General features: G+C 43.3%; 1 protein-coding gene across 2 annotated transcripts in view; it reads left to right on the top strand.

Moving 5' to 3' along the window:
- Window positions 1–25,135, top strand: part of stk33 (serine/threonine kinase 33) — a 39,126-nt gene extending 13,991 nt beyond the window's left edge. For both annotated transcript variants that reach the window (XM_012873066.3, XM_021321736.2), the window contains 8 exons: window positions 18,631–18,707; window positions 19,093–19,180; window positions 20,608–20,683; window positions 20,763–20,875; window positions 20,976–21,061; window positions 21,142–21,214; window positions 21,946–22,109; window positions 24,287–25,135. In XM_012873066.3, coding sequence (XP_012728520.2) covers window positions 18,631–18,707; window positions 19,093–19,180; window positions 20,608–20,683; window positions 20,763–20,875; window positions 20,976–21,061; window positions 21,142–21,214; window positions 21,946–22,109; window positions 24,287–24,502 — 893 coding nt within the window. In that variant the 3' untranslated portion in view covers window positions 24,503–25,135. The remainder of the gene's footprint in view (window positions 1–18,630; window positions 18,708–19,092; window positions 19,181–20,607; window positions 20,684–20,762; window positions 20,876–20,975; window positions 21,062–21,141; window positions 21,215–21,945; window positions 22,110–24,286) is intronic.
- Window positions 25,136–26,501: the final 1,366 nt, after the last annotated feature.

Raw genomic sequence — 26,501 nt, 5'->3', positions numbered from 1 at the left:
ACTGGGACAACCGAGCCGTCCAAACAGCACGGGGCATGTAACTGCCGTTCATGCAGGGATTCTCTGATAGCGGCTCCACCAGATGATCATGCCTAAAGCAGGCAGGGCACAGGTCTTCATTGTCATCTGCCTGGAGAGCAGCCCCACAATCCATACAACAGTGGGAGCTCTCCACATTCAACCACCAGTGCGTGAACAGGTTTTAGCCCAAACCCAAAATGAAATTAGAGAGTCTTACACCATTAGCTGCAAACAAACTTAGACCAAGTCAGCTAAAATTGGGAGAGGGTGTGAAACCGCTCCTGTCACCAATTATAGCTTTACTATAAATCAGGAGGAAAACACTGTCAGCTGGAATACAACCTTAGACAACAAGGCTGGCTATAATCGGGAGAGGGGGCAAAGCCGCTGGCGTCACCGGTTATAGACCACAAGCCCAGGAATGCTAACACCGTTAGCTGTACTCAGACCAAAAGGTTGGCTTGAACAGGGAGAGGGGGTGAGAATGCTGCAGTCACGAATAAACTAGAAAGGCTAACACCAGTAACTATAATAAAATATTGATTACACTTGCGGCTGGAACTGGGAGAGGGGGTGGGAATGCTGCCTTCACCAATTATGGACAAACTGAGGAAGGCTAACACTACCTTTAGCCTTCAGAATCCTATTTCAAAATGGGTAAATTTGATTTAAGAGCAGTATTTGTGTTTGGGCTATGACTGCAGTAACATGCAGCCACAGTCATACAGTTGCTTAAAAAGTCTACAAAGAAGTTACCACATTAAATATAAAATGTCCTGATTCAAATGTGAAGTCCATATCACCCACTCCTAACTGGAAGCAGTTCTCTGCTGTTTATATTCTCAGAAAAAAAATAAAGAATGTTTTCGTTTCAAAAGCGAATTGTGCTCTAAACTAGCAGAAATTTTTTTTTTCTTTAGAGAGCATTGCTTTGGCCTCGTATCAACGTGTCTAAACAGACACACAGAATCATATTCTGACTCATAGTTTGGGGAATCAAATATTATTTCACCTCAATGTCCTGATTAAGGTCTTCTGCTCAAGTCTAGTCAAAGTGTGAAATATTAGTCAAAGGTCAGGTCTGTGATGGACCATCTCTCATTAGAAAGGACTTGAGAATTAGTGTCCTGCACAAGGACACTTCAACATGTGGACAGGGTTGGAATTAATCTGCTAAAAAAGCAATTACAACTCTTTCCTTTGCAAGATCAGTGAGTTATTTCTCACTCGGAAATAGCTGCTGTTTGTGTGTACTTGTAGTGTGTGAGTGATGAAGTGTCCTCAAAAAAGACATTCCTTTTTGTTCCTCTGCTCAGAGTTGCACTCACTGCCGTGTGTTGTGTCTAAGGTGAACCATCCTAATGGAAAATTTAAAATGGCACAAGTGTATTCAGCTTGTAAAGATGATGTTACAAAGTTACAGCAGAAAAAGCTAGAGCAGATGACAAGAAATATACATCATTCAGACTTTGGATGTTGAAATGGTTTGGTTTTAGACAGTGGTCATCTTTGAACCAAAAAGGTTCTAAGTTTGAGCCTCAGCTTCTGTGGTTAATATGTCAAACTGTCAAGAGAGAGAAGCGTTGGGTCTCATCACTTTTCAGCTAGTTTTGAAATGAAGCCCTGTGACATACAGTGCCTTGCCAAAGTTTTCACCCACTTTGGTATTTTTCATGTTTTGTTGCCTCACAACCTGGAATTACAATACATTTTTCATGTCATTTACAGAATGTGCCTACAACTTTGAATCTATCTATCTATCTATCTATCTATCTATCTATCTATCTATCTATCTATCTATCTATCTATCTATCTATCTATCTATCTATCTATCTATCTATCTATCTATCTATCTATCTATCTATCTATCTATCTATCTATCTATCTATCTATCTATCTATCTATCTATCTATCTATCTATCTATCTATCTATCTATCTATCTATCTATCTATCTATCTATCTATCTATCTATCTATCTATCTATCTATCTATCTATCTATCTATCTATCTATCTATCTATCTATCTATCTATCTATCTATCTATCTATCTATCTATCTATCTATCTATCTATCTATCTATCTATCTATCTATCTATCTATCTATCTATCTATCTATCTATCTATCTATTTTTTATTTTTATTTTTTTGAGAAGCAAACATTAAACATGACAACTGGTCTCTCCCAGTTCTCCTTGAGGCAAAATTGCTCCGACTCCTTAATGTTGGATAGTTTTTACTTGTGAAGAACGAGCTTCAAGTCTTACCACAGATTCTCAATTGGATTGAGGTCTAGACTAGGTCAGTCCAACACGTTGGCATGTTTTCCATTAAACCACTTGAGTGTTGCTTTAGCAGGATGCTTCGGCTCATTGTCCTGCTGGAAGGTCATCCTCCGTCCCAGGTTGACATCACAGGCAGGCTGACAGGTTTTAGTCAAGAGTGTCCCAGTATTTAGCACCATCCATCTTTCCCTTGACTCAGATCAGTATACCAGTCCCTGCTGCTGAAAAACATCCTACAGCATGATGCTGCCACCACCATGTTTCACTTTGGGGAGAGTGTTTTTGGGTCGATGGGATGTGCTGGGTTTCCAGCAGACAGCATGTTTTCTTTGGTTGCCATGAAGTTAAAATTTATTATCTGACCAGAGTTCCTTCCTCCGTACATTTTGGGAGTCGCTTACATGCCTTTTAGCAAACTAAAAACACACCTTCTTATTTTTAAACACTTATTAATGGCATTTTTTTCTCTCATCACTCTTCCATTAAGCCCAGCTTTATGGAGAGTACTGCTTATTGTGGTCCTATGGACAGATCCTCCAGTCTCTACTGTGGAGCTCTGCAGCTCCTTCAGTTTTACCTTTGGTCTCTGTGCTGCCCTCTGATTAATAGCCTCACCTGTGGATTGTGGTGGGCGGCCCTCTCTTAGCAGGTTTGTTGCGGTACCATGAGCTTTCAATTTAAAGATGATGGAGTGGATGGTGCTCTGGGGTAAAATCAAAGATTTGGATATTTTTTATGACCCCACCCTGACTTGTACTTCTCATCAACTTTGTTCCTGACTTGTTGCAATACTGTTGCAGAGCTCAGCCTTCATGGTGTGATGCCTCCTTCTTGGTGGTGTTGCAGCCTCTGGGGCCTTGCAGAAAAGGTGTATTTATAGGACAGATCATGTGACCCTTAGATAGCACACAGGTGGAGTACATTTCACCAATTATGGGACTTTTGAAGGTGACTGGTTGAGGCAGAACCTTTCAGTGGCTTCGTAGCAAAGTGGGAAGATACATATAGCCCCCTTTGCTATTCACGTGCCAATTTTCAGTTGTATTTTTATTTTTTTTATCCTCCCAGGTTCGGGTCCCGGCCCATGAACCTTTGCTTCATGTCTTCCCCCTCTCTCTCAACCCCATTTTCTGTTTGCTTACTGTAAAATAAGGGGCACTAGTGCTAAAAAGACGAATATAACTACAGGTATGAATGTAACAAAACAGGTAAAAGGGCAAGGGGGTGAATACTTTTGCAAAGCATTGTAAGAATGCAACATAAAAAAAGGTTAATCTCATCATGACAAAAGCTGTTTGCTGCTGTTCTCCTGAGTCCTCGTCCCCATGTCTGACTTTTCTCACCTCTGCTGAGAATATTTGAGTTCATGCTGGTTGGTAGCTTTGAACCAAAGCCCTGATTTTCAAATAACTAATAAAAGCTTTGAATCAGCTTTAGTGTTGCTTTGGTGTTTTTTCAGATTTTCAAACAAAGTCTGCAGCTTTTTTTTCTGTATTTTGGTTTTAAGCTTTGAGGTTAATACTAATGCCTTGTTGTGCCAGTTCAGACGTGACAGAAAGCGGTAACGGACTACGTTACCCATGATGCAATGTGGTCAAAATGGCCACCAACTCATGTGGTCAAAATGGCCACCAACTCCCATCACGCAACACGGCAAAATGGCCGCCGATCAAGGAAACAGCATCAATTCGGGACGTAACGGACTGCGTTACCCATGATGCAATGTGGTCAAAATGGCCACCAACTCCCATCACGCAACACGGCAAAATGGCCGCCGATCAAGATAGGGTTGCTATGGTGATGGCTATAAAAGCCGATCACACACGATGAGCTTCCTTCTTCCCTGGCCTTAGCCAACCCGAGAAGACACAGCTGTTTCCGTTGGGGTGATCCCACAACACGTGCTCGAATTCCTCGCTGGACCGAGAGTTTTTTTTCGAAGCCAAACTATTCCCTGTGCAGACAGGAGGTCGACTAAAATAAGTACTTTTAAATTCCCTCTGATCAAAAGACTGAGAGACGCCATATCTCCCAGTGATCGAAGAGGACCCCCGCTTTGTCTGGCCAACAAAGCGACTGTGGACCCGGAGGAAGAAACGAAGCAGCTTCTTCCCATCCCGGTCCCGCTGCAGCCTGCGGATAACTGCGCTCGTCAAGACGCATCCAGAAAGCCGCAACACTCGGGAGCGCTCCGGACCAGCCCCGAGGCATCTCAAAGTAACGGACTCTCCCCTTTTATTTCTGTCTCACCAACAGGGTGTTTAGAAGTGCCTGGGCAGGCGTAGAACTTTGTAGGTGTTGGTTAATGCTTTTATTCCACGACGAAGTTGGAATTATTTTGCTGAACATTTTCTTTGTATGTGCATGTATTTTACAATTGATTTTGCTGTGTTGATTTGTGATTCATCAATAACCCCGCCGTGGGTTACCGCCTTATTTCTTTGCATCTTTTCCCTGCTCCCCCCCCCTCTCTCTTTTCGCTTCTCCTTATCAGTTTAATCTCTTTGTCCGAGCAAGTCGCGGGCTTTGCTTTAAACTCCCAGTTAGCTACGCCCCTCGAAGCGAGGCATTACCCCATCAGCGTAAGCGTGGTTACGTCATTAGGACCTCCCCTCATACGTCATCGTAGCAGCCATCTTGGGAGGGTCACGTGTATCTGAACTGTAGGCAGCTTAGCTGAATTAGCTTTCGTAAGATATCAAAGCGTCCAGTGAGATTCCCAAAGCTGTTCTGTCTATCAATGCTGATACGTGAAATGCCGGTGTTTCGAGGGCGGTGTTAAACAACTTTGAGTTAAGTTAAGATCTGCTAACCGCTCATTTTAATCCATTGTTTATTTTGTTTTATTCTTTATTTCCACATATATATTTTGCATGTTTTAGTTTAGTAATGAGTAAGAATTCCAAAGTTGTTTGAATCAGAGAATTACTGTAACAGGGAATTGCTTTTGGTTCAATAAAACCAACCACTGCGGAATAGACATTGTTTTGTGTTCAGTCCAATTCACAGTTGCCTGGGTATTCAGAAATCAGAGCTAACCTCCTTTGGAGTTAACATCTGACATTAATACAGAGACAATATCATTGGATGGTGATAAGGAATAAGGATTTAAACTCTAATTGCAGTTACATTGGGGTTCTCACAGCCTGCTGGATAAACCTGGTCGGTTAACAGTCCGACCTGATCATTTATTCCAGCATAAATGAGTTCATAACAGCAAGTTAACTAATGCATTAGTGGTATAAATACTTATAAGCTTATAGCTAACATCACCACCATTTGAACTATATTTGTTATAGCGAAATTTTGAGTTGAATGATTTATTATTTAAATTATAATACCAAATTATAATTAATAATAATAATAAGCATATTCAACCAGCTTATGGCATAGCATAAATTGGCGTTTCCCTGTGTGGGCGAGTCTACTTATTGGCGTTCCTTTAGACTAAATCGAATAACCAGCAACTTATGAATTTAATGAACACAATCCATATTCCAGCATTTTGACTGCTCACCTTGCCAAAAGGACTATTCAGTCATAATTGATTAAGGAGGTATCATTACTAAATATATACGTGTTTGTGGTGGTTTGAGGTTGTTAACCCGAGGTTTGAATATTGATTTCTGGACTGGAAGTCAGCTAGATTGAAATACACAGCAGCCAGCGTCTGCTACTTGTCAATCAGAGTCTGTGTCGTGTTCTGCTTTGAAAAAAGAGACCCTGCCTCCATCTGGTGGCCAGGATAGGTAGTTGCAGTCACGGTCTTAAAGACAGCTTAGATCGCTCAGTGTCCCGGAGGGACCGTTTTGAAAGTCAGTTTCTTTAAACTTGCCTGATGGTTACGCCCTTTTTGTTTTTTTTTTAATTTTATTTTATTCATATTTTTTTTTTTACTTATTATCATATCTTAATTTTTTTTTTTCCTTTTTGAATTTTTATTTTATTTTACTTTTACTATTATTTTATTTTGAACATTTTTCTTTTTTTTTTTTTTTCCTCCTTTATCCCCTTCTGCTCATCATAAGTGGTCAAAATTGAGCTGTGATTTTGAAACTAAGGTTGCAATTTAGCGGTTTTTAACTGTCATTCTTTGCCACCTCTGAAGCTCCAAAACACTTTGCTATTTTCCACACATGTGTAGAGCACCTGTTCTTAAATAACTTACATCACAAACAAAGCCACAGCTTTATCACTTAATTACTGGCCGAAAGGTTAGTGGTCCATGTCACTCAAAGTTAATATTCTCAAAGTTAAACAAGCATATTAACCGTTCCTAAACATAGGAATTGTAAGTCGCAGGGTTGATTTTCCCTTGCGCAGCCTAATTAAACGCACGTATTTGAATCCACTTTCTGCGGTAAAGTGAGTCATAGTGCGTGTTTGCTGTTAATAGTTAAAGTGAAGCCACTTAACAGTTGTTGTTAGCAGTTGTTGTTTAGCGCTGAGCTAAATTAAAGTGTATGCGTTGTTGCTTAGTGCTAAGCTAGAATACAGCGTTGTTATTTGTTGTCTGTCATTTAGCGCTCTGCTAAATTACAGTGTTGTTACTTGTTGTGTTGTTATCCATAGCTGACACAGAATGGATAGTGAAGATTCCTCAGTGTTTAGGTCTGAAGGAGCTGAAGGTCCAAACCATTCCATTGGAATGGAGGCCCAGGATGTCATTAGCTCACTGCTTAAAATGACACCGGACGAACAAACCCGTCTGAATCAGTTTAACATGGAGGACTGTGAGAGGAGAATTCAGGAATTGGTGGAGGAGGTCCAGAGCAAGCCAAAGGGTAGATTGGTAGCAGATGTTTTGGGTGAATTATCTGCGTTATACCACCGAAGGTTAACGCTAGAGACTGAGAGGCGTGTTTTAGCTGAGGAAAGAATCAGGGAGCTAGAACAGAGAGTTCAGGGCAGCTGTCATCTCACAGAGGAGCGAGAGGAGGATCACATGAGCTTGCAGACTGAAGGATCTGAGTATGAGGACTCCAAAGGAAAACATGGAGATCACACCTGGAGGACATTGGATGAACTGGGCCCTCAGACACCTTCTGAGCGAAGGGTAAGCGAAGGTCAGGACCGATATAGCAGTGTGATACGAAAAGAAATGCCTAAACAACTTAAGGTGGCAATCAGGACTGACCCACATGATGTAAATCATGGGAAAACACCTGCTTCCCACCTGACCCCTGACACGGCCCGCTATGATCTTTTCCCCCCACCAGGGCGACGAGAGCACCGTTCCTGGGACACAGGTGAACCCCACTCCTCTGAACTGCGTCCACGGACAAGAGTTCATGACAGGGGGGGTCCCCCTGCGTCCCACGAACGGCCGCCTCCGCCAGGTAGGTGGTCAGAACTGGAACCTCCCTCCTATCGTGGTTACCGCAGGCAGGAGTCGTCAGGAGAGGACTCAGATGGACCAGCTCCGATCCCTGAACAGGGACTGCGGATGCGTCAACTTGAGTCCCTGGCCCGAGACATAGAGCGTTTTGATCCTAGCAATACAGAATCCACCATTGATGACTATCTCAGAGAGGTAGAGCGCTGTCTGTTAGACTTATATAGCCCCTCGGCTCGAGAAAAGTTGAGGCTTATCTGGAAAACCACGTCCAGAAGTGTCCATGTTTTCATAGAAAGCCTCCCTCCAGCTACACGTGACCGTTACTCAGCTCTTTGTCAGGCTTTAAGAGAGAATATTCTGTGTTTACAGACCCAGCTTCTGCGACTCTTGGAGCTTTTGCAATTCAGCACAAGAGAACTGAAGCACCAAAAGAGTACTACCGTCGCTTGCGGGCTGCTTACTTTCAGGGACGAAATGCTCCCGGCTTGGAGGAAGACCACGCTTTCAAATCTTTGTTCCTCCATAATCTTCATGAAAGCGTGCGTTATGAGGTTACCATGCATTGTAGAACCAAGAAACTTACCATGCAGGAAATCAGGAAATACGCGCAGGTGGCATGGGAAACACGTGTCCGGCCCAACAAAGGAGCCGATAGTGATAAAAAAGTTCTGCAGATTCAAGCCGAACCAGAAAAGAGTTTAGGTCTGGAGGGACATGAGATGCCTCCCTTCAAACCTAAAACTAGATTTGGTCCCAAGAAGCAACATGGTTTTGAGCCGCAGCAGAAGAAAGCTTCTCAGGATAGGAGAGGTCAGCATGGCAGCATGGAAGGTGAGAGGTTTCAAAAGGGGCACAGGCCGGATCCAGCTCGATACGGTAAGCAAACTGACAGGCCAGAAAGGTCGAAAAGCACACATGACAACAAAGGCTGGAACCTGCGCATGGAGGAGTCAATGAGAAAGGAGATGGAGGAGATTTGTCGCAGGTTGCTAGCCGAAACAGTGCATCAGATCGCGCCGCAGCCATCCCAGCCAACATCCAATCCTGTCGACCCTCCTGGAAAACCAGGCTCAAAACACCCGCCAGCATGACTAGGCGTGGACCAGGCTTCCCCTTCTAACAGAGTGTATTTGATTAAGTGGGGGAACCAACCGAAAAATCACCAACAACCTTCTAAGATCCCATCAGCAGATGATCAGAAAGCCCCTTTTCTAAGGTTTCTAGGTGAGCTAAACCACCATGAAAATGCGCATCGCTTATACTGCTCAACAGTCATAGGAGGATGTGTAACTGCAAATGCTCTTTTAGACACGGGTTCCGAGATCAGTCTAATGTGCTCAGATTTGTTTGATGAGGTGACCAGAGCTATGGTGTCTCTTGGGAAACCGTTCCAGGTGGAGACCTGTAACGTGGGCATCACTAGCTACACTCAGGATCAGTCATGCATCACCAAACGGGCGTGGTTAGATATCACTTTCCGTGACATGACCCTGGTGCACCCCATCTACATATGTACCTTGGACACAGAACCTTTTCTTGTGGGTCAGGACCTGTTGAACAGGTTAGCCCCACTCATTGACTGCTATCATGGTCATCTTTGGGCCCAAGTGGGGACTCCCAAGCCCCTCACTTCTGGAAGTGGACTGTCCGTCCCTATCAATCAGGTGACATGCTCCGAGGAGCCCAAAGAACTTTTAGCACCATTTCTGCCTTCAACAGAGCCGATTTCCAAATCCTCTGACACACCACCGCTTCTCAGCGATCAGAGAACTTCTCTCAGCAGCCACACATCTTTCCTCTGCTCACTTAAACACTCTGGAGTTGAACCCTATAACCCCAGAGTGGCCGAAGGTGTCCACCTGGAAAGCACATTCATGACAGACGTGTTGCTGGCCCTTTGGTCAGAGAAGTCTGCGATCAGCAGAGATCTGTACAACTCTCTGTGCCGTGAAAAGCCCCATCTGGCTGAAACAAAACACAGCCACTACTTGCTCTCAGCAGACTGGCCTCGCCGGCTCCTGAAAGCAACAGGGGTGTGCATACTTTATGCACAGATTGGCACAAGACAGCTCTCTCATCCTTTCAGCATTGTGGAGAATTTACATCCTCCAGTATTTGTTGGTGCTGACCTTCTGATACGGCTGGGTGCACAGCTGGACACTTGTAACCAGGTCCTGTGGGCCCAAGCTCACGTGACCCCAAGTTCCTTCCTGAGCACCCCTGAAGCCATGCGATCAGGGCAGACCATCCCACAGGCTTGCCAGGTGGCTAGCGAGACAAACATGCTAATACCACCACAGACTGCAGGTGTACCTATCAGATTAGCCATCCTGAAAGGACAACAAATACAGAGCACACAGGTTTACTTTCAACCCCTTTCTTATTTCCAGGAATCCAACCTGGTCATCCGGGGCACACCCCTGCTTGAGCTGAACAATCGCTCAGCTTACCTGTTAGTGGAGAATCCAACCCACATGCCGATCCAAATGGTGGCGAAGAAACCTCTTGGGGTGCTCATCGAAAGCTCTTTCCACGACTTTGAGCTGAGCATTCCCGTCATCGGAGACCTGCCCTTATCCTTGACCGGCAGACAGGACTCTCCAGACACCGTGTTTACTTTTCCTTCCAACATGATCCAAATCAGGCGACATGAAGCTCTGCCTGCTGGATCCATTTGTGGTGCAACGCTTGAAGCTGAAGGAAATCTGTTGGTGTATGCGATAGCAACCGGCCCAACAGAACCAGCACCAAATCAACCAGGGGACCGGGACTCACCCACTGAGCCCTACCCTGGCTTTGAAGCAGAAATCATGCAACAGCTGGAAAAAGCTGATGCGCTGACCACTGAAACTGAGAGGACAGCACTTAAGGAGCTGTTTTATGAGTTTCAGTCGATTCTATCCAAGGATCCTAATGATTGTGGGGTCACAGATTTGCACACGGTTCGGATCCCAACGAATCCAAACTCACCCCCTACTTTCGTGCGTCAGTACAAAATTCCCCTGGCAGCTTATGAGTCGATACAGGAAATCCTCGATAAACTGCTGGAAAAAACAGATAATCCGGGAATGTAACTCAACTTACAACTCCCCCATCTGGCCGGTGTTAAAACCAACTGGGAAATGGCGTCTGACAATCGACTATCGCGCTCTTAACAAACAAGTACCTCTTTCGCGCTGGCCTATGATCCATTTAGACCAAGAACTAGCGAAGGTTAAAGACGCGCGTTTCTTTTCCACTGTGGACGTGGCTAATGGCTTTTGGACAATGAAGGTGGATCAGGCTGACCAGTACAAACTAGCATTCTCTTTCGGGAGCCGCCAGTACACCTGGAACAGATGCCCGTTTGGGTACTCTAACTCCCCAGCCGAGTTCAACATCTTTCTCCATAAAGCCATGTCAGATGCTGCAACACGCGGGAACCTCATTTATGTCGACGACATCCTTATGAGAAGCCGAACGTTTGAAGAACATTTGGCAGAACTCAGACACGTCCTAAGACAACTGACCGCTGCAGGAGCTAAGCTAGCTCTGACCAAAGGCCAGTGGTGCAGGACGAAAGTCGACTATGTGGGTCTAACAGTAGGCCCAAATGGCATTGAACCCCAAGCTAATAGGATCCGAGCCATCCAAGACATTACCGCTCCAGGAAATGTCTCCGAACTCCGAAGCTTCTTAGGGGTCTGTAACTACTCGCGTCAGTTCATTGAGGATTATGCCGACATGGCCAGGCCACTCACTGAACTGCTACGTAAAGACGTGCCGTTCAACTGGGGGGAGCCTCAAGAGCTGGCATTCCAGCTCTTAAAGCAGAAACTCGTTTCTGCCCCCTGCCTGGCATACCCAGACAAAGACAAAGAGTTTTATCTGGAAGCCGGTTTCTCTTCACAGTGCCTGAGCGCCGCGCTAAAACAGAAATACGACCAAGACACGCGAGTAGTGGCATACGCGAGTAGACCACTGAGCAATGTAGAGGTCAAATTCTCAGACTGTGAGAAAGCACTTCTATCAACAGTTTGGGCAGTGGAACATTTCCGCAGCTACATCGGAGGTCAGAAAGTGATCATCGAGACATGTCATCAGCCAGTTACCTTCCTGAACAGCGAACGCTTAAGAGAAGGCAGGGTGTCCAACAGTCGCATTGCAACATGGATGATGGCACTCCAAGGCTACAACGTTGAGGTAAAGTACAGCCAGAACAACAGAATGGTGCTGGGGCAGGGGTTAGCAGAGTGCAAACACTGCGAGTGCGACACAGAAACCATGACCCTCAGCGTCCCAGCCACCTTTGGGAGCCCCCCATCGACCCACCGTTACTTTGACGAAAACGTGTGTCATGGGCTCCCAAAAGTCTACACAGATGGCTGTGCTTACATGCATGAACACCAACTCCGAGCCGGAGTAGGGATTGTCTGGGTGGGATGTGACTCCGCCGAACCTAACCACTACCGGTTGGGACCCAAGACCAGCCAGTATGCTGAAGTCGCAGCAGTGCTCATCACCATCCAGCAGGCAGCGGCCATGGGTGTGAAACAATTGGTGATCTGCTCCGACTCCAACTATGCTCGGCTCAGTTTTGTCTCCCACCTCCCATTGTGGAAAGGAAACGGGATGAAAAACGCCAGAAACAAGGAGGTGAGACACTCGAAGCTATTCCTGGCGTGTGACCGTCTAACCACCAACAGCGACATGATCGTCTACTGGAAAAAGGTAAAGGGACACTCCCGTACTCTGGGACCAGACAAAGACGGAAACGACGAAGCAGACCGTTTGGCCAGACTGGGAGCCGAAAGCGGAACCCCATGGGAATTCCAAGAAGACGTCAGCTCCCCTCCAGATCCACAGACCGTCTGCGCCATCACCAGACGACAGACCAGGGAAAGGCAGGAGAACCCCCAAAACTCTGGGGAGATCCTCTGTCTGGGACGCAAACCAGACGACAAGGACCTGTGTACGATGCAGGACCATGACCCGACCCTTCACGTCATCCGAGGTCTGGTGGCTAACGGCCCACCAACAGGAATAACTCCGCTTCCAAACGGAGGAACTAAAGAACTGAGGGCGTTCCGCCGCAGCTTACCTCACCTGAAGCTGGAGAAAAACCTATTGGTTTACTCCCAAAACGGAAATGGCCCACCCCGATGGGTCGTTCCGGTGAACCATCGCGGGATCATATTGGCACACGCCCATGACTCACCGGTAGGAGGGACACAGAGGCTACAAAGCTACTCTAAAAACCCTCCAACAGGTGGCGTACTGGCCTTCAATGGCGCAAGATACCCAGGAGTACGTACAGGGCTGTTTGACCTGCTGCCAATTTCAACCTACACGACCACTCAACCGAGCTCCGCTTCAGCGAAGGGGGGTTACATTTCCGTGGTCACATTTGCAGATTGACTGGATCGGCCCAGTTCCCAAATCGTCAAGGGGTAACAAATACCTCCTGACAATAACGTGTGGCTTCACAAAATGGGTCGAATGCTTGCCGGCACCAAATGACACCGCTGTCACCACTGCAGTCCTGCTGCTAAATCACGTTTTCAGCCGGTGGGGCCTTCCCCTGTCCATCGACTCGGACAGAGGAACGCACTTCACATCAAACGTTATGACCGCGCTTCTCGATATGTTGGGCGTGGAAGTTAAATTCCACATTCCCTACCACCCACAGTCATCCGGACAGGTAGAACGGATGAACCGCACCGTGGTCGGCATGTTAAAGAAATATGTCAACAGCCACGGCAGGGACTGGGACATAAAGCTTCCCCTGGTCCTAATGGCCATCCGCTCGACCCCACAATGCTCCACAGGGGTGACACCTTTCGAGATGATGACGGGGAGAGAAATGACCCTTCCCCTGCATCTCATCTACCAGCCCGAAGACGTCAGTGTGACAACCGCCTACACGGCACACCAGTACGTGACCGATTTAAAAGACCATCTCCGAACGACTTTTGCGTGGGCTCAACAGAACTTAGAAGCCAGCGTGCAAGGTGCCAAAGCCTACTACGATCGGAAAACATCCCATAGGGAATATGAAATAGGAGACAAGGTTTTCTATTTCCGTTTTACCCAGCCGTCCGGTCGGTCTAGGAAGTTTCTTCCGAGCTGGGCTGGCCCTTTCGAAATTGTCGGAAAACTCTCACCGGTGGCTTACCGGATAAGAATCCCGAAGCCCCGGCAAAGTCCAGAGTACAAATGGGTTCATGCGAACCAAATTAAACCGTCCACCAAACTCTCCTTGCAGGGAAGGGATCCTAACTCCACCCCCAGCGAAGAGAACAATGCATAGCATTACATAGGACAAGTGCATGTTCAAATAGGGCATTTTAAACATGCACTAATAAACGAATAACCGCCCATATACAATTTCACGTCTGTAATTCAGATCTCTCTGTTGCAGGATGGAGATCATCTGGATGGTTATTATCCTTGTCGGATCATCAGTGAGCCGATCGACTAACGTGGTGGAAATGGGACCCCCGACCGGTACTGCCCTCCAGGACACGCCCGGGCTCCTTATTACCCATTGTAGACTTCACACTCAAAGAGTTTTTGTGCGATTAGATCCATGGGATGTGTACAGGAAACACGTACAACTCCCCCCACAGCTCAGTGAAGGAAGACCGCGCGGAACTCAGGTCCATGACGCCGTAGAACACACCAAACAGGTTACCATCCATATTCTCAGACAACTGCAGAAATTCATGGTAACTGAAGAAGACCTTGGTGGCAGTAAACGCCCAAAAAGATTTTTAGGAGGACTGATAGCTTCCGTAGCAGCGATCGGATCGCTTTTCTCAGTTGGTCTTTCAGCAGCGAATTCCGTCAGCCTGAAGACCGTCCAGAGACACGTACAAGAGCTAGATGAAGAAATGCCAGAAATCCAACAGAGACTCCTCCTACAACAGACCTTGTTGAATATTCAAACTAAAACACTTCAGGGTACAATGGTTACTGTAAATCTACACTCTGCACTCCTCAATAACACCATGCATGCTTTGGAAACGCTCACAGAAGTGGTAAAGAATGACATGATGTATACTCAGGTTGTTAGAGATTTAATGCAGGATCTCACTCGAGAGGTTAGTTCATCCATAAATAGCCTTGCTGAAGGACGGATTCCCCCGTACCTGGTACCAATAGATTTGGTCGAAAAGGTTCTCAAATCTGCCTCCAGTGAAACACTACAACCACCACAAACACACCTGGCGTATAGCCTAGGTAGTGCAATTCCGATATTTGTAAATCCTGACAACTTGGAGATAGGATTTATGCTAAACCTTCCCATCATTGAAAGAGCTAATGTGTATAGGCTTAAATCAGTATTGAATGTCGGTTTTTGGCAAGGTGAGACCCACGTACACCTACAAACCCCCTCAATATTGGCCTATCATGATGCTGATCCCAAACTTTATTTAGTCCCTAATTTGGATTTGTGTACCAAAACCAAAGACATCCACTGGGTATGCCCAAGCAACCCATTTATCAGAGACGTTACCAATTACCTGTGTGGTCTAAGGAATGAATCTCCTGAACAAAACTGTCAGGCTAGAATGACCCTTAAAGATGCAGGTGTGGAAACCAAAATTGAGCGGGCAGGTAACCGCTGGCTCGTTAGCACCCCAGAGGCAGAAGCCCTGTTATCCTACGAGCAGCACGACACAGTTACTAGACTCAAACTGCCCAACCAAACCATTTTCTGTTCCCCACCTCAAGGCGCTGTAGTCCACATTGGAAACATGGTTCTGCATCACCTTGACGTTGACAAATATGACTCAGAGATTGAAATAATAGATGTCTTTAAGGGATACAATTTCAGCATTGATGTCGGCATTGAAAGACAGCTTTTACTTGCAGGCACCCAGCTGATTAAATTCAGTCTCACTCCATCAGAGTTGAGCTCGGTCCCTCTGCTTCGCTTCCCCAGAGCTACAGAGTCGACCGACACTCACATTATGACCATTATTGTGGTTCTCCTTGTATTTGGATGGGCCATCACTACCGCGATGGCGTATGCAGCATACAAGCAGATCAAACAGTTGCAAACCAGGATTGACGCCCTCACCTTTGTCGCTCCCAGGTTCGTAGCACCAGCTCCTTGAAGGCCATAAGCTGATTAGACTACGAACCGCTGTCTCTTTCCTTTCCCTTTTTCCCTCTCTCCTTTCTTTGGTTCAAAGTTCAAACCTGACGACCAATGAATGTATTGACAATGGTGATTGTGAAGTTTGCATTTCTCTTTTTTTTTTTTTTTATATTTTTTTTATTATTACTTTATTGTTGCCTTATTAGCCAATAGAAATGACTAGCTATAGCTTAGTCCTGCCCAGGCTAGGTCACTGACCCAGGCACAATGAATGCTTTGTTTTTCCTCCTCTTGGATGATGAACTGAACTGCATGAATCCCAATGGACTACTAGAAAGACTATTAGGTTGTTCCACTCATGCACAACGGATTTTCGTCACGCCAGAATGGACTTGGTTGTAGCTTTAAAGACTGTGACCAGCATCCCACTCTTCAAAGCTAAAGGGGGGTATGTTGTGCCAGTTCAGACGTGACAGAAAGCGGTAACGGACTACGTTACCCATGATGCAATGTGGTCAAAATGGCCACCAACTCATGTGGTCAAAATGGCCACCAACTCCCATCACGCAACACGGCAAAATGGCCGCCGATCAAGGAAACAGCATCAATTCGGGACGTAACGGACTGCGTTACCCATGATGCAATGTGGTCAAAATGGCCACCAACTCCCATCACGCAACACGGCAAAATGGCCGCCGATCAAGATAGGGTTGCTATGGTGATGGCTATAAAAGCCGATCACACACGATGAGCTTCCTTCTTCCCTGGCCTTAGCCAACCCGAGAAGACACAGCTGTTTCCGTTGGGGTGATCCCACAACACGTGCTCGAATTCCTCGCTGGACCGAGAGTTTTTTTCGAAGCCAAACTATTCCCTGTGCAGACAGGAGGTCGACTAAAATAAGTACTTTTAAATTCCCTCTGATCAAAAGACTGAGAGACGCCATATCTCCCAGTGATCGAAGAGGACCCCGCTTTGTCTGGCCAACAAAGCGACTGTGGACCCGGAGGAAGAAACGAAGCAGCTTCTTCCCATCCCGGTCCCGCTGCAGCCTGCGGATAACTGCGCTCGTCAAGACGCATCCAGAAAGCCGCAACACTCGGGAGCGCTCCGGACCAGCCCCGAGGCATCTCAAAGTAACGGACTCTCCCCTTTTATTTCTGTCTCACCAACAGGGTGTTTAGAAGTGCCTGGGCAGGCGTAGAACTTTGTAGGTGTTGGTTAATGCTTTTATTCCACGACGAAGTTGGAATTATTTTGCTGAACATTTTCTTTGTATGTGCATGTATTTTACAATTGATTTTGCTGTGTTGATTTGTGATTCATCAATAACCCCGCCGTGGGTTACCGCCTTATTTCTTTGCATCTTTTCCCTGCTCCCCCCCCCTCTCTCTTTTCGCTTCTCCTTATCAGTTTAATCTCTTTGTCCGAGCAAGTCGCGGGCTTTGCTTTAAACTCCCAGTTAGCTACGCCCCTCGAAGCGAGGCATTACCCCATCAGCGTAAGCGTGGTTACGTCATTAGGACCTCCCCTCATACGTCATCGTAGCAGCCATCTTGGGAGGGTCACGTGTATCTGAACTGTAGGTAGCTTAGCTGAATTAGCTTTCGTAAGATATCAAAGCGTCCAGTGAGATTCCCGAAGCTGTTCTGTCTATCAATGCTGATACGTGAAATGCCGGTGTTTCGAGGGCGGTGTTAAACAACTTTGAGTTAAGTTAAGATCTGCTAACCGCTCATTTTAATCCATTGTTTATTTTGTTTTATTCTTTATTTCCACATATATATTTTGCATGTTTTAGTTTAGTAATGAGTAAGAATTCCAAAGTTGTTTGAATCAGAGAATTACTGTAACAGGGAATTGCTTTTGGTTCAATAAAACCAACCACTGCGGAATAGACATTGTTTTGTGTTCAGTCCAATTCACAGTTGCCTGGGTATTCAGAAATCAGAGCTAACCTCCTTTGGAGTTAACATCTGACATTAATACAGAGACAATATCATTGGATGGTGATAAGGAATAAGGATTTAAACTCTAATTGCAGTTACATTGGGGTTCTCACAGCCTGCTGGATAAACCTGGTCGGTTAACAGTCCGACCTGATCATTTATTCCAGCATAAATGAGTTCATAACAGCAAGTTAACTAATGCATTAGTGGTATAAATACTTATAAGCTTATAGCTAACATCACCACCATTTGAACTATATTTGTTATAGCGAAATTTTGAGTTGAATGATTTATTATTTAAATTATAATACCAAATTATAATTAATAATAATAATAAGCATATTCAACCAGCTTATGGCATAGCAGCCTGCTTCCAACAATGGAAGAAAGTTGTCACAAGGACATGCACAAAGTAGTTGAAACAGTTCAAGGAATAGCCTCCCAGCTGCCCCTCTCAACATCTCTGTTTTGATTGCTTTGTTACATTCTCTGGACTCATGAGAGGACATAGGTACTTTCTTTTCCCCTGAAAACAGTCCATAAAATAGTCTGGCAGTGTCGCTTTAATTGAAAGAAACAGAACAGTGCTGCTACATCAAAAACTCCAATGTTCCGGCTGTGGAAATCAGCCTTTTTTTGTCTTACAACATAACCTACTATCGCTTACACACAAAATTAACGTGTGTTAAAAACCTAATTTTCATTTAGAGACTGTATAAATAATACATTTTCACATAACAGATGAGACTTTAGCTGCCCGGAAGACATTTAGAAAATGATCAAAAATGTTTACATGAACACCTACAAGTAATCTGGGTATTCTTTCCCCATATATTTATATTTTTATTTGTTATTGATACCAAATATTTGTAATATACTGTTAAAAGTAAGTAAATACAGTTAAAGTCTAATGAAAAGGTAATCTGGTTCACCTTCAGTTTTCCTCTTCACAGATATAGTGCACCGGGACCTGAAGCTTGAAAACATTCTTGTGAAGAACTCTCTTGACGATGGCAGGTTTAACATTAAGGTAAAGTTGTGATATAAACATATAATTAAATCTATTATCACAGCTATGTTTCTCTCCTAGACTAAACAGAAGCCTAACCTGGGGAGAATTTCATTCACCTACTGTTTTAGTATTGGTATAGACTTAAATAACTGCCTCTTTTGATGCCCACACATTTTACCAAAATTAAATTTTTTTCAGATATTAATGATAAAAGGCAGCCTACAGTTGATACTTCAGACCAAAAGGAGGCAGTTGCTTTGTAATTTCGCACATACATAAACACCTTAAGTGTTAAAAGTGCACCTGAAGTTAGGATTTTTTATTAAAAGTTCTGCATGCTGTAGGACCAGGACCAGAGCAGGAGACCTGAGACATGTACTGAAATATCTTTTTGTGCAACTAGGTGGCAGACTTCGGACTGTCAGTGAAGGCAGACGGCGTTGGGATTAAGAACGTATTGACGGAGGCCTGTGGGACTCTCCGCTATATGGGTATTTTCTCTATTTACCATATTTTGTTCAGCTCAAGTAATGGTGTTGTGAACTATTTCTGAAAGCCTACTATAGACCGGACAAACCAGATGCTATACAGTCTTTGAGGCTTGCTTGTTGGATTTACTGTTCTCTAAATGTTGGGAACGATATTAACTGTCTTACTTTTAGCACTTTATCGTATCCTTTTAGCTCACATTGTTAATGCATTGCTAGATTTAATATCTGACGCTAGCTGTTGATCAGTTTCCTCAATGGGTTATGCTTGACTCCTCTGTTTAAATCTTTTTCCAGATTCCATTTCGTCCATTTTTATTTGTCCAAATTCCATATTTTACATATTATTAACTTCTATTTAAGGTTAACTTGTTTCATTGAAAAACAAACCAAATTGTAATGAATTTACATTTACAGTTAAGATGTTCAAGAAACTCTTTAAACGCTACCTGAGACTTTAAAAGAAAAAGGCTTATGCAAGAATAAAATATTTAATTTTTTTTAGAAATAACTACTCAAATATTTGATAATCTTAATCTTATCGTCTGTATTACATGTTAAGTGAGTTTGTTGTGAGTGTAACTGATGTAACTCACCCATAATTAAGGATGCTGCTTTTGGACGGAGATCAGGACTTTCTGCCGGAGAGAGCCATCTTTGCTCCAACACGGGTTAACTGAGTTTTAGAAAGCTGTGGAGCGTTTATCATTTATCTGTTTTATCATCTTAAAATTTAGATGAATTGCCTGAGTCGGATACAAATTCTGCTGTGACAGTCTTCGCCTATTGAAGAAGTGCTGCAGTGTGACGCTAACGGTAGCTTGGTTCCTCTCTGTTTGGATATGACTCGTTGATGAATTGGCTTATAACATTTTTTCTTTATGACTCCACTTGTTTGTGTCTCGACAAAACAAGAGAGAGTTTTTTTTTCCCTGCTTCATATTCTAAGTTTTAGGCTTTGAATGTTGTAATGATTTACGACTGGTGTCATAGCAGCATGCTGCACTGGGCTCAGATCTTTCCCAGCCGGTCTGTTGGTCTGAAGCAGAGCTGAGCCTCCGCTGAGTTGGTCGCAGCACGCAGACAGACGGGGGCCCACTGCCGACTGTGAATGTTAGGAGGACAAACACACTCAAGTGTTTGAGGAAAACAAAGAAAAGTTAGACTAAATTTATAAATTTCTATTTCTATAGATTCAGCAGATTTAGTAGATTTCATATTACTTGTTGGATTGTGCGATTCTGATGCACTTTTCCACATCGCTGATCTCACGGGGAACGAAGTGTTCAAACATCTAGAGCTACATCATGGTTTATGTTTTCTAGAGGGAGCTTAAAGGCACAGTTGCTACTCAGACTCGTTTTGATGTGCTTAATGTTTTGGCCTCAAGATTTCCGTACCTCAAAATAAGTCCTACGTGTGATTTTCAGCACCTGAAATGATGAGCGGCCGCGGTTATAGCCATTGGTGTGACGTTTGGAGCATTGGAGTCATTATGTTTATGCTGTAAGTAGACACGCTTAAACTATGTATCAATCATACTTTTATCTAGAAATAGACATGGCTGAAACATTTGTCCGTGCAGGCTTTGCGGAGAGCCTCCATTTCAGGCCAAAACAAAGGAGAAACTACTTGAACAAATCATGTCCACGGAAGTCAGATTTACTCAACCCATTTGGGCCGCAGTGAGTGATGGAGGTGAAACTTTTTCTCCGGTCTCCCTGGTAACAAAGGCAAAGCAATGCTGGTTGTTCTTCTTGATAGCAACTTACTGATTGTCCCGAGCCTGTCTCAACAGGGAAATATCTTCTGACTTGTCTTCTGAAGGCCGACCCCGCTTACCGCATGTCTGCTCATCAGCTGCTGGAGCATCCCTGGATTACAGTAAGGCACCAGCTCCTCCTCTGCGTTTAGAAACGGAGTGACTGGCACAAAGGGTTCTAATGGGAGATTTTGTCGAACAGGGCGACACGACTGTGCCTCTGGGCCCGAGCAACGTGCTGGAGATGATGCATCACTATATGCTGAATAACCAAGGTAATAATAAAAGAATATCCAAATGATTGTTGAGTGACCAAACATTTATGTTAGTGGATTTATGAGTGTGAGTGGATGATGAAATGATTTCTGAAGTATGGTCATTTTTCAAAGCTGCATATGTTACTGACTCAAATGCAAACTTTGTCCCAATCTTAAGCACACATGAGCTTCTCGAAGCAGTTAATGTACATTATTTTTATTAAAAACTTTGCTGTACTATTAATGTAAAACAACTTATGACTATTGTTTGGATAGTTTTCTTCCTGTATTTGTAATGAAGATTATTGAAAGAGGAAGCAATGCTGGACATCTGCTTGGGCTATAGAAGATACTGGCTTCAATCATTTAGCGAATATTTCTGAAACATTTTTTTCAACGCGGCAGTGGTTCTTATTCTTATGCTCGGGAGTGGTGCATTATTTAGCCTGAATTACTCTTCAGACGTTTTACAATGCTGATAAATGAGTGAGAGTTTTAATAACAGGAACAATTTTCTTACTGCTAGACACAGAGGTGAACTGATCATTCTGTGAGTTTGTGTAATCATTTTTTAAATCATTTTTTTCCCCCCAGAAGAATTAATAAAAATGATTAAAAACATGAACAATGTCAAAGCAAAAATGACATTCTTTCTCTGCCTGGTAATTTATAGTTCCACAAAGCTCAGAGGTTACAGTTGCATGAAAATTGGTTGTCTTCCCGCTGGTATTTAAAATCTTTTTCATCAGAGACAGAGACTGGGAACGGCGCTCCGTCCAGCTCCTCAGAGGACACGTTGAAGCCACGTCTGGCCGCTATTGGCCTCTCTTCAGAGAGAGGCAGCACCTGTGGGGAAGATGCTGAGCTCTGCCCTGAGAACGGCTCCTGCAGACCCTCCACATCCACCAAACTGGTACCGTTTGTCCGTTTAACGCAACAACACTTCATTTAGGAATGTTCTCATGTGTTCAAGTGCTGTTTGTGATAGCTAAGGCTGTTTCCGCTGTCATACGCCGTGCTTTGCAATGTATTCATACCACCTATACGTTTTTTAGATGTTGTCACACATCTGGGATTTTATGTGATAAACCAAATCAAAGTACTGAAAGAAAAAGTGAAATGGTTTTCAGGTATCTCTTTACCATCTTTGCATATCTTGGACCGACTCTTGCCATCTTTCTTCCATGCAAAACAGCCCAAGTTTAGTCCAACTGAATAAACATTAACTGTGAATATCATTTTCAGTTGTTTCCATATATTCTCAATTATATTTAGGACTAGACTTTGACTAGACCAATAAAAAACAGTTCTGGCAGTATGTTTAGAGTCATCCTGGTTGCCTGACTACAGATGCCTGTACATCTAGCGTAGCGTCTTAAAGGGACAGGAGCAAGCCTACTTTTACCTATAATAATGACTTTTCCTTTAATTATTTTTTAACACCGAAAATACCGACATGGACAAAATGACGTGGGTTATTGTCAGAAATTTCGGTGTTGGTAAATTTTCAGTTTATCAGCCAGGCCTAGTGCACGGTCATGTGGGATTACAGCTGTGCCATACTCCATTTCATTTTCAGATGATGGAAATTATGAACATTGTTCTGTGTTAAAAGCTTGAGCTATTACTTTAAAACTTTACCCGCTTTAAAGGTGCATAGCCCATGTTACTTGATTTTTTTAAATTTATATCTCACTCGCTCACTCTGGTTGCATACAAAGTTTTAATGAAAGATTATCACATTCTGCTGGCATATTAGTTGTTATTTTGGTATTTTATGCTTTGTTTTTGCTCAGTTTTTTTTAGTAAATAGAGCCTTTCATGTTTATTTATAATAACAACAGATGTACATCATTCTGCATGCGCAGCGGTGGGTACAACAAGGAAGCGGCTAACGACTATTAGCATCTCCCAGCGAAACAATGCAGAATGGTCCAAGATCCAGTGTGAAAAAGAACGCAAAAACATATAAGATTCCAAGAGGGAAAAGACTAGAATGTTGCTCGGAATACAGTATAAACGTTGGTGTTCACTGATGCTAAACCTGCCAGTCGCTCAGATGTGACCGCAGAGTTAATTGACGTGAGTAAATATGAGGCTCTTAAAGTTGCTGTAAGTGGGTCTTTTATCACGTCGAGCTGCCACTTTACTGCAAGGCATTGCAGAGCATCAGGCTTGGTCTGGCTTTATTTAATTTTTATTTATTAATTAAGCAAACCAGTGTTATAATAGTTCTGCGATACTGTCGGTAGATGGCGCCACGTCTGTTTATATGTGCTCGTCGCGGCCGGTCCTGGGTTCTATTTAGTCTTAGAAACCACCATCAAAACATTATCAGGATGGAGGTTTGGTGTAAATAACCTTAATTTATCATGATGAAACGGTTTTTGGTCTTTTTTTAAAGCATATAATGTGGCTATATACCTTTAAACTTTCCTGCTGCTTTATCCCGGACCTGTGTGGCATATCTCTTGGTCTTTACCAAACGAGAGTCCACAAGAGTGGACTTTACTAATTAGTTGATTTAGACCATTGGTTTCCCTAAGTTTTATTTAGAGGTATAAAGGTGAAGGCAGGCTAAATAAATGATAAAGCCAGAATTTCTAGATGTGTATTGGCAAAAAAAAAAGGTTTAAAGGTCACAATTTTGAATAGGCTTCGTACAAGAAATCCCAATAAAATACATTGAATTTTATGGTTGTTTTAACTCGGTGTAGGAAAAATGCTAAAGGGCATGAATACTTTTGCAAGCACTTTATTGAACTTGACAGCTCTGACAAAACAGCACTGCTCCCCATTTGCAAGGGTGTGTTGTACCTCCTGATTGTTTCAGTTCAATCTCTATTTAAGTAATATTTTTTACATTCATACTATAATATATCACATGTTTGATATTTAGTTCGGAACTGATATATATCTGATCTCGTTTGTCTTTTTCTTTCATGGTGCATGTGATACTGAATCACCACTAGATGGTGCCAGATTGTCCTCTTAAAGGGATCTTGATAAAAGTGCAGCCATTTAGTTGCTTTGAGGTAATCTTGTGCTTATTTCAGACATATGAGACGAGTATGCATCTGATTTCTTCAGTCTTTTAGTGGCGAAAAATATCCCAGGCAGCTGAGTGCAACGCCACACAAATCTGAAGACAGGAAGGATTTCAGCGCGGGGCAGAACCCGGCCTGTGACTCAGCGAAGGCAGAGGAGAAGGGACGTTCGTCCAGCAGTAAAGCAGAAACGCCTCTGCAACCCAGCAGAGCACCAAAGAAAAGCAAAAGGAATAAACAAACAAAGGGGAAAAAATGAGCCAAATCACACAAGAAGACACTAGAGGGAATAATTGTATTTTGGTATGTTTACTATTTATGTAAGTTGTGTTTTTACTTTTTTTTTTTTGAGCAGATTTGAATGTAACCGCTATCAGTGGTGCAACCTTTACTGTGCTGGCCGGAGATAAAGCATTGGCTCCAGTGTCAAAAGGAGCGGGCCTCACATGCAATGTGAAAATAGTTCAATATGTCCAAACCCTTTGCACTTGGGGGTTTAGCCTGAGCAGCGCTGCCTTGTGCCAAATGTGAAGGCCCTACTCTGAGCTGTTTTTCCCACTAAACAAAAGCAAACTTCTACACAGCTACGGGTTTAAGATCCCCCAGCAGCTAAAATTCACGTTTTTTTACTTTTTATAAAGAGAGGTTAACGTGGGAGAATGAATACTTTTTTTTTATATATCAGTGTCTACCGATGCCTTTAGCTTCCAAAAACAAGACAGATTCAGTGAAAAAAGTCACCTGGGAACTTATTGCTGGTTACAATTATTATTATTAACGTCGTCTTTTAGGTTTTTTTCTTTTGTTAATGTTTTCCATTTTGCATTTTATTCTTATCTTGTTCCACCACTACACGCACAGAGAGCAAATAAAAAGATTGAAATGTGCCAAACCTGAACCAGATGTGACAGTTTGCTAAATGTAATTTGTGTTTAAATGTATTTTACACACGCGCACGCTACTGTGGGAGACGCACGCAGCCAAAGCGTGGTTTGTCTTTTAATAATTACAGATTCAACTGCCGAGAGTTAAATGTGAAACAGAATACAAACGATTAATTTTGGATATGATTTCACAACACCGAAGTGCACAATAGGGATTTTGCTTCCTTTGTGCTCTGACCTCTCAATCCCAAAGCGTTGCATATGCAGCGACTGCACCCACTCAGTGTCAAAACAGAGAAACTGTCACACAGGCTGGTTACGCTCCATCTAAATGCAGAGGATTGGGACCGAGGGCAGCCACGGGTCTAATCTCGTTTGGAGGCCACTGAAAGCAGCAGCTACTTTGAGGGCACTGCCATTCAAGCACAGGTTTTTTTCCCCCGCTGTAGAGAGAATAATCCCCAGCACAGATACAACATTAACGTATCCAAGCATAACACACAGAGGGTGAATTTCAAATCCATCCATTTGCATCTTGAAGTGAATGAGTGCCAACAATGGGGCCCGTGTTCCTCCACAGGCTTTATGTTTTATATATATATATATATATATATATATATATATATATATATATATATATATATATATATATATATATATATATATATATATATATATATATATATATATATATATATATATACATGTTTTTTTAATGTTTTTAGGACACGCGATTGTTGATAAAAGCTGCTTGCCAAAAAAAAAAAAGAGAAAGAAGGACGGCTCTGCTACTGTAGTATTACTGACACTCTGAATGTCTCTAGTTTACTTAGATTGCTAGAAAACAGCAGATGGAGCTGTAGTTAGTTGCTGAATTCATTAATTTGAGCTGTACCTAAAGCTACCTAATTTTCAGCATGAGGATGTGTAATTAGAATTGAGTGCTTGAGCCACTGCCCATTAAAAAAATGTGATTTCCATGTAATCTGTCTCTAATTAATATGTTGTACGCTTACACCTCAACGGTCCATGCAGTTGTAATAAAAATGGTTAAGATGCGGCTTTTCTGTCGGGTGCCGTCTTGTAATTTTTGTTTTTTAGAATAATTTGAGAAATTAGCAAAAAGCACACTCACAGTGATTTGTGTAGTTGGTTAAACGTACCGCACATTAGCATAAAATCTATTTACATAGCTGCTTGTTGGGCCAGTTTTGTTCGAGGGGAAATGCCATTTGTGCTCATGGTCATCATTTTCCTGCCCTAAATTAGTAATTTTTTACTTCTGTAAAAGCAAAATGTCCAAACAGCAATAAGCAATGCTTGTGTGTGTTTAGAGTTGGTGAAACTATAAGAGAATATGTAATAAATTTCAGT

This window comes from Fundulus heteroclitus, unplaced genomic scaffold (genome assembly GCF_011125445.2).
Source record: "Fundulus heteroclitus isolate FHET01 unplaced genomic scaffold, MU-UCD_Fhet_4.1 scaffold_38, whole genome shotgun sequence".
In the NCBI taxonomy this organism is placed as follows: Eukaryota; Metazoa; Chordata; class Actinopteri; order Cyprinodontiformes; family Fundulidae; genus Fundulus; species Fundulus heteroclitus.
The sequence above is the reverse complement of the archived record's forward strand: the minus strand, read 5'-3'. Positions and strand labels throughout refer to the sequence as shown.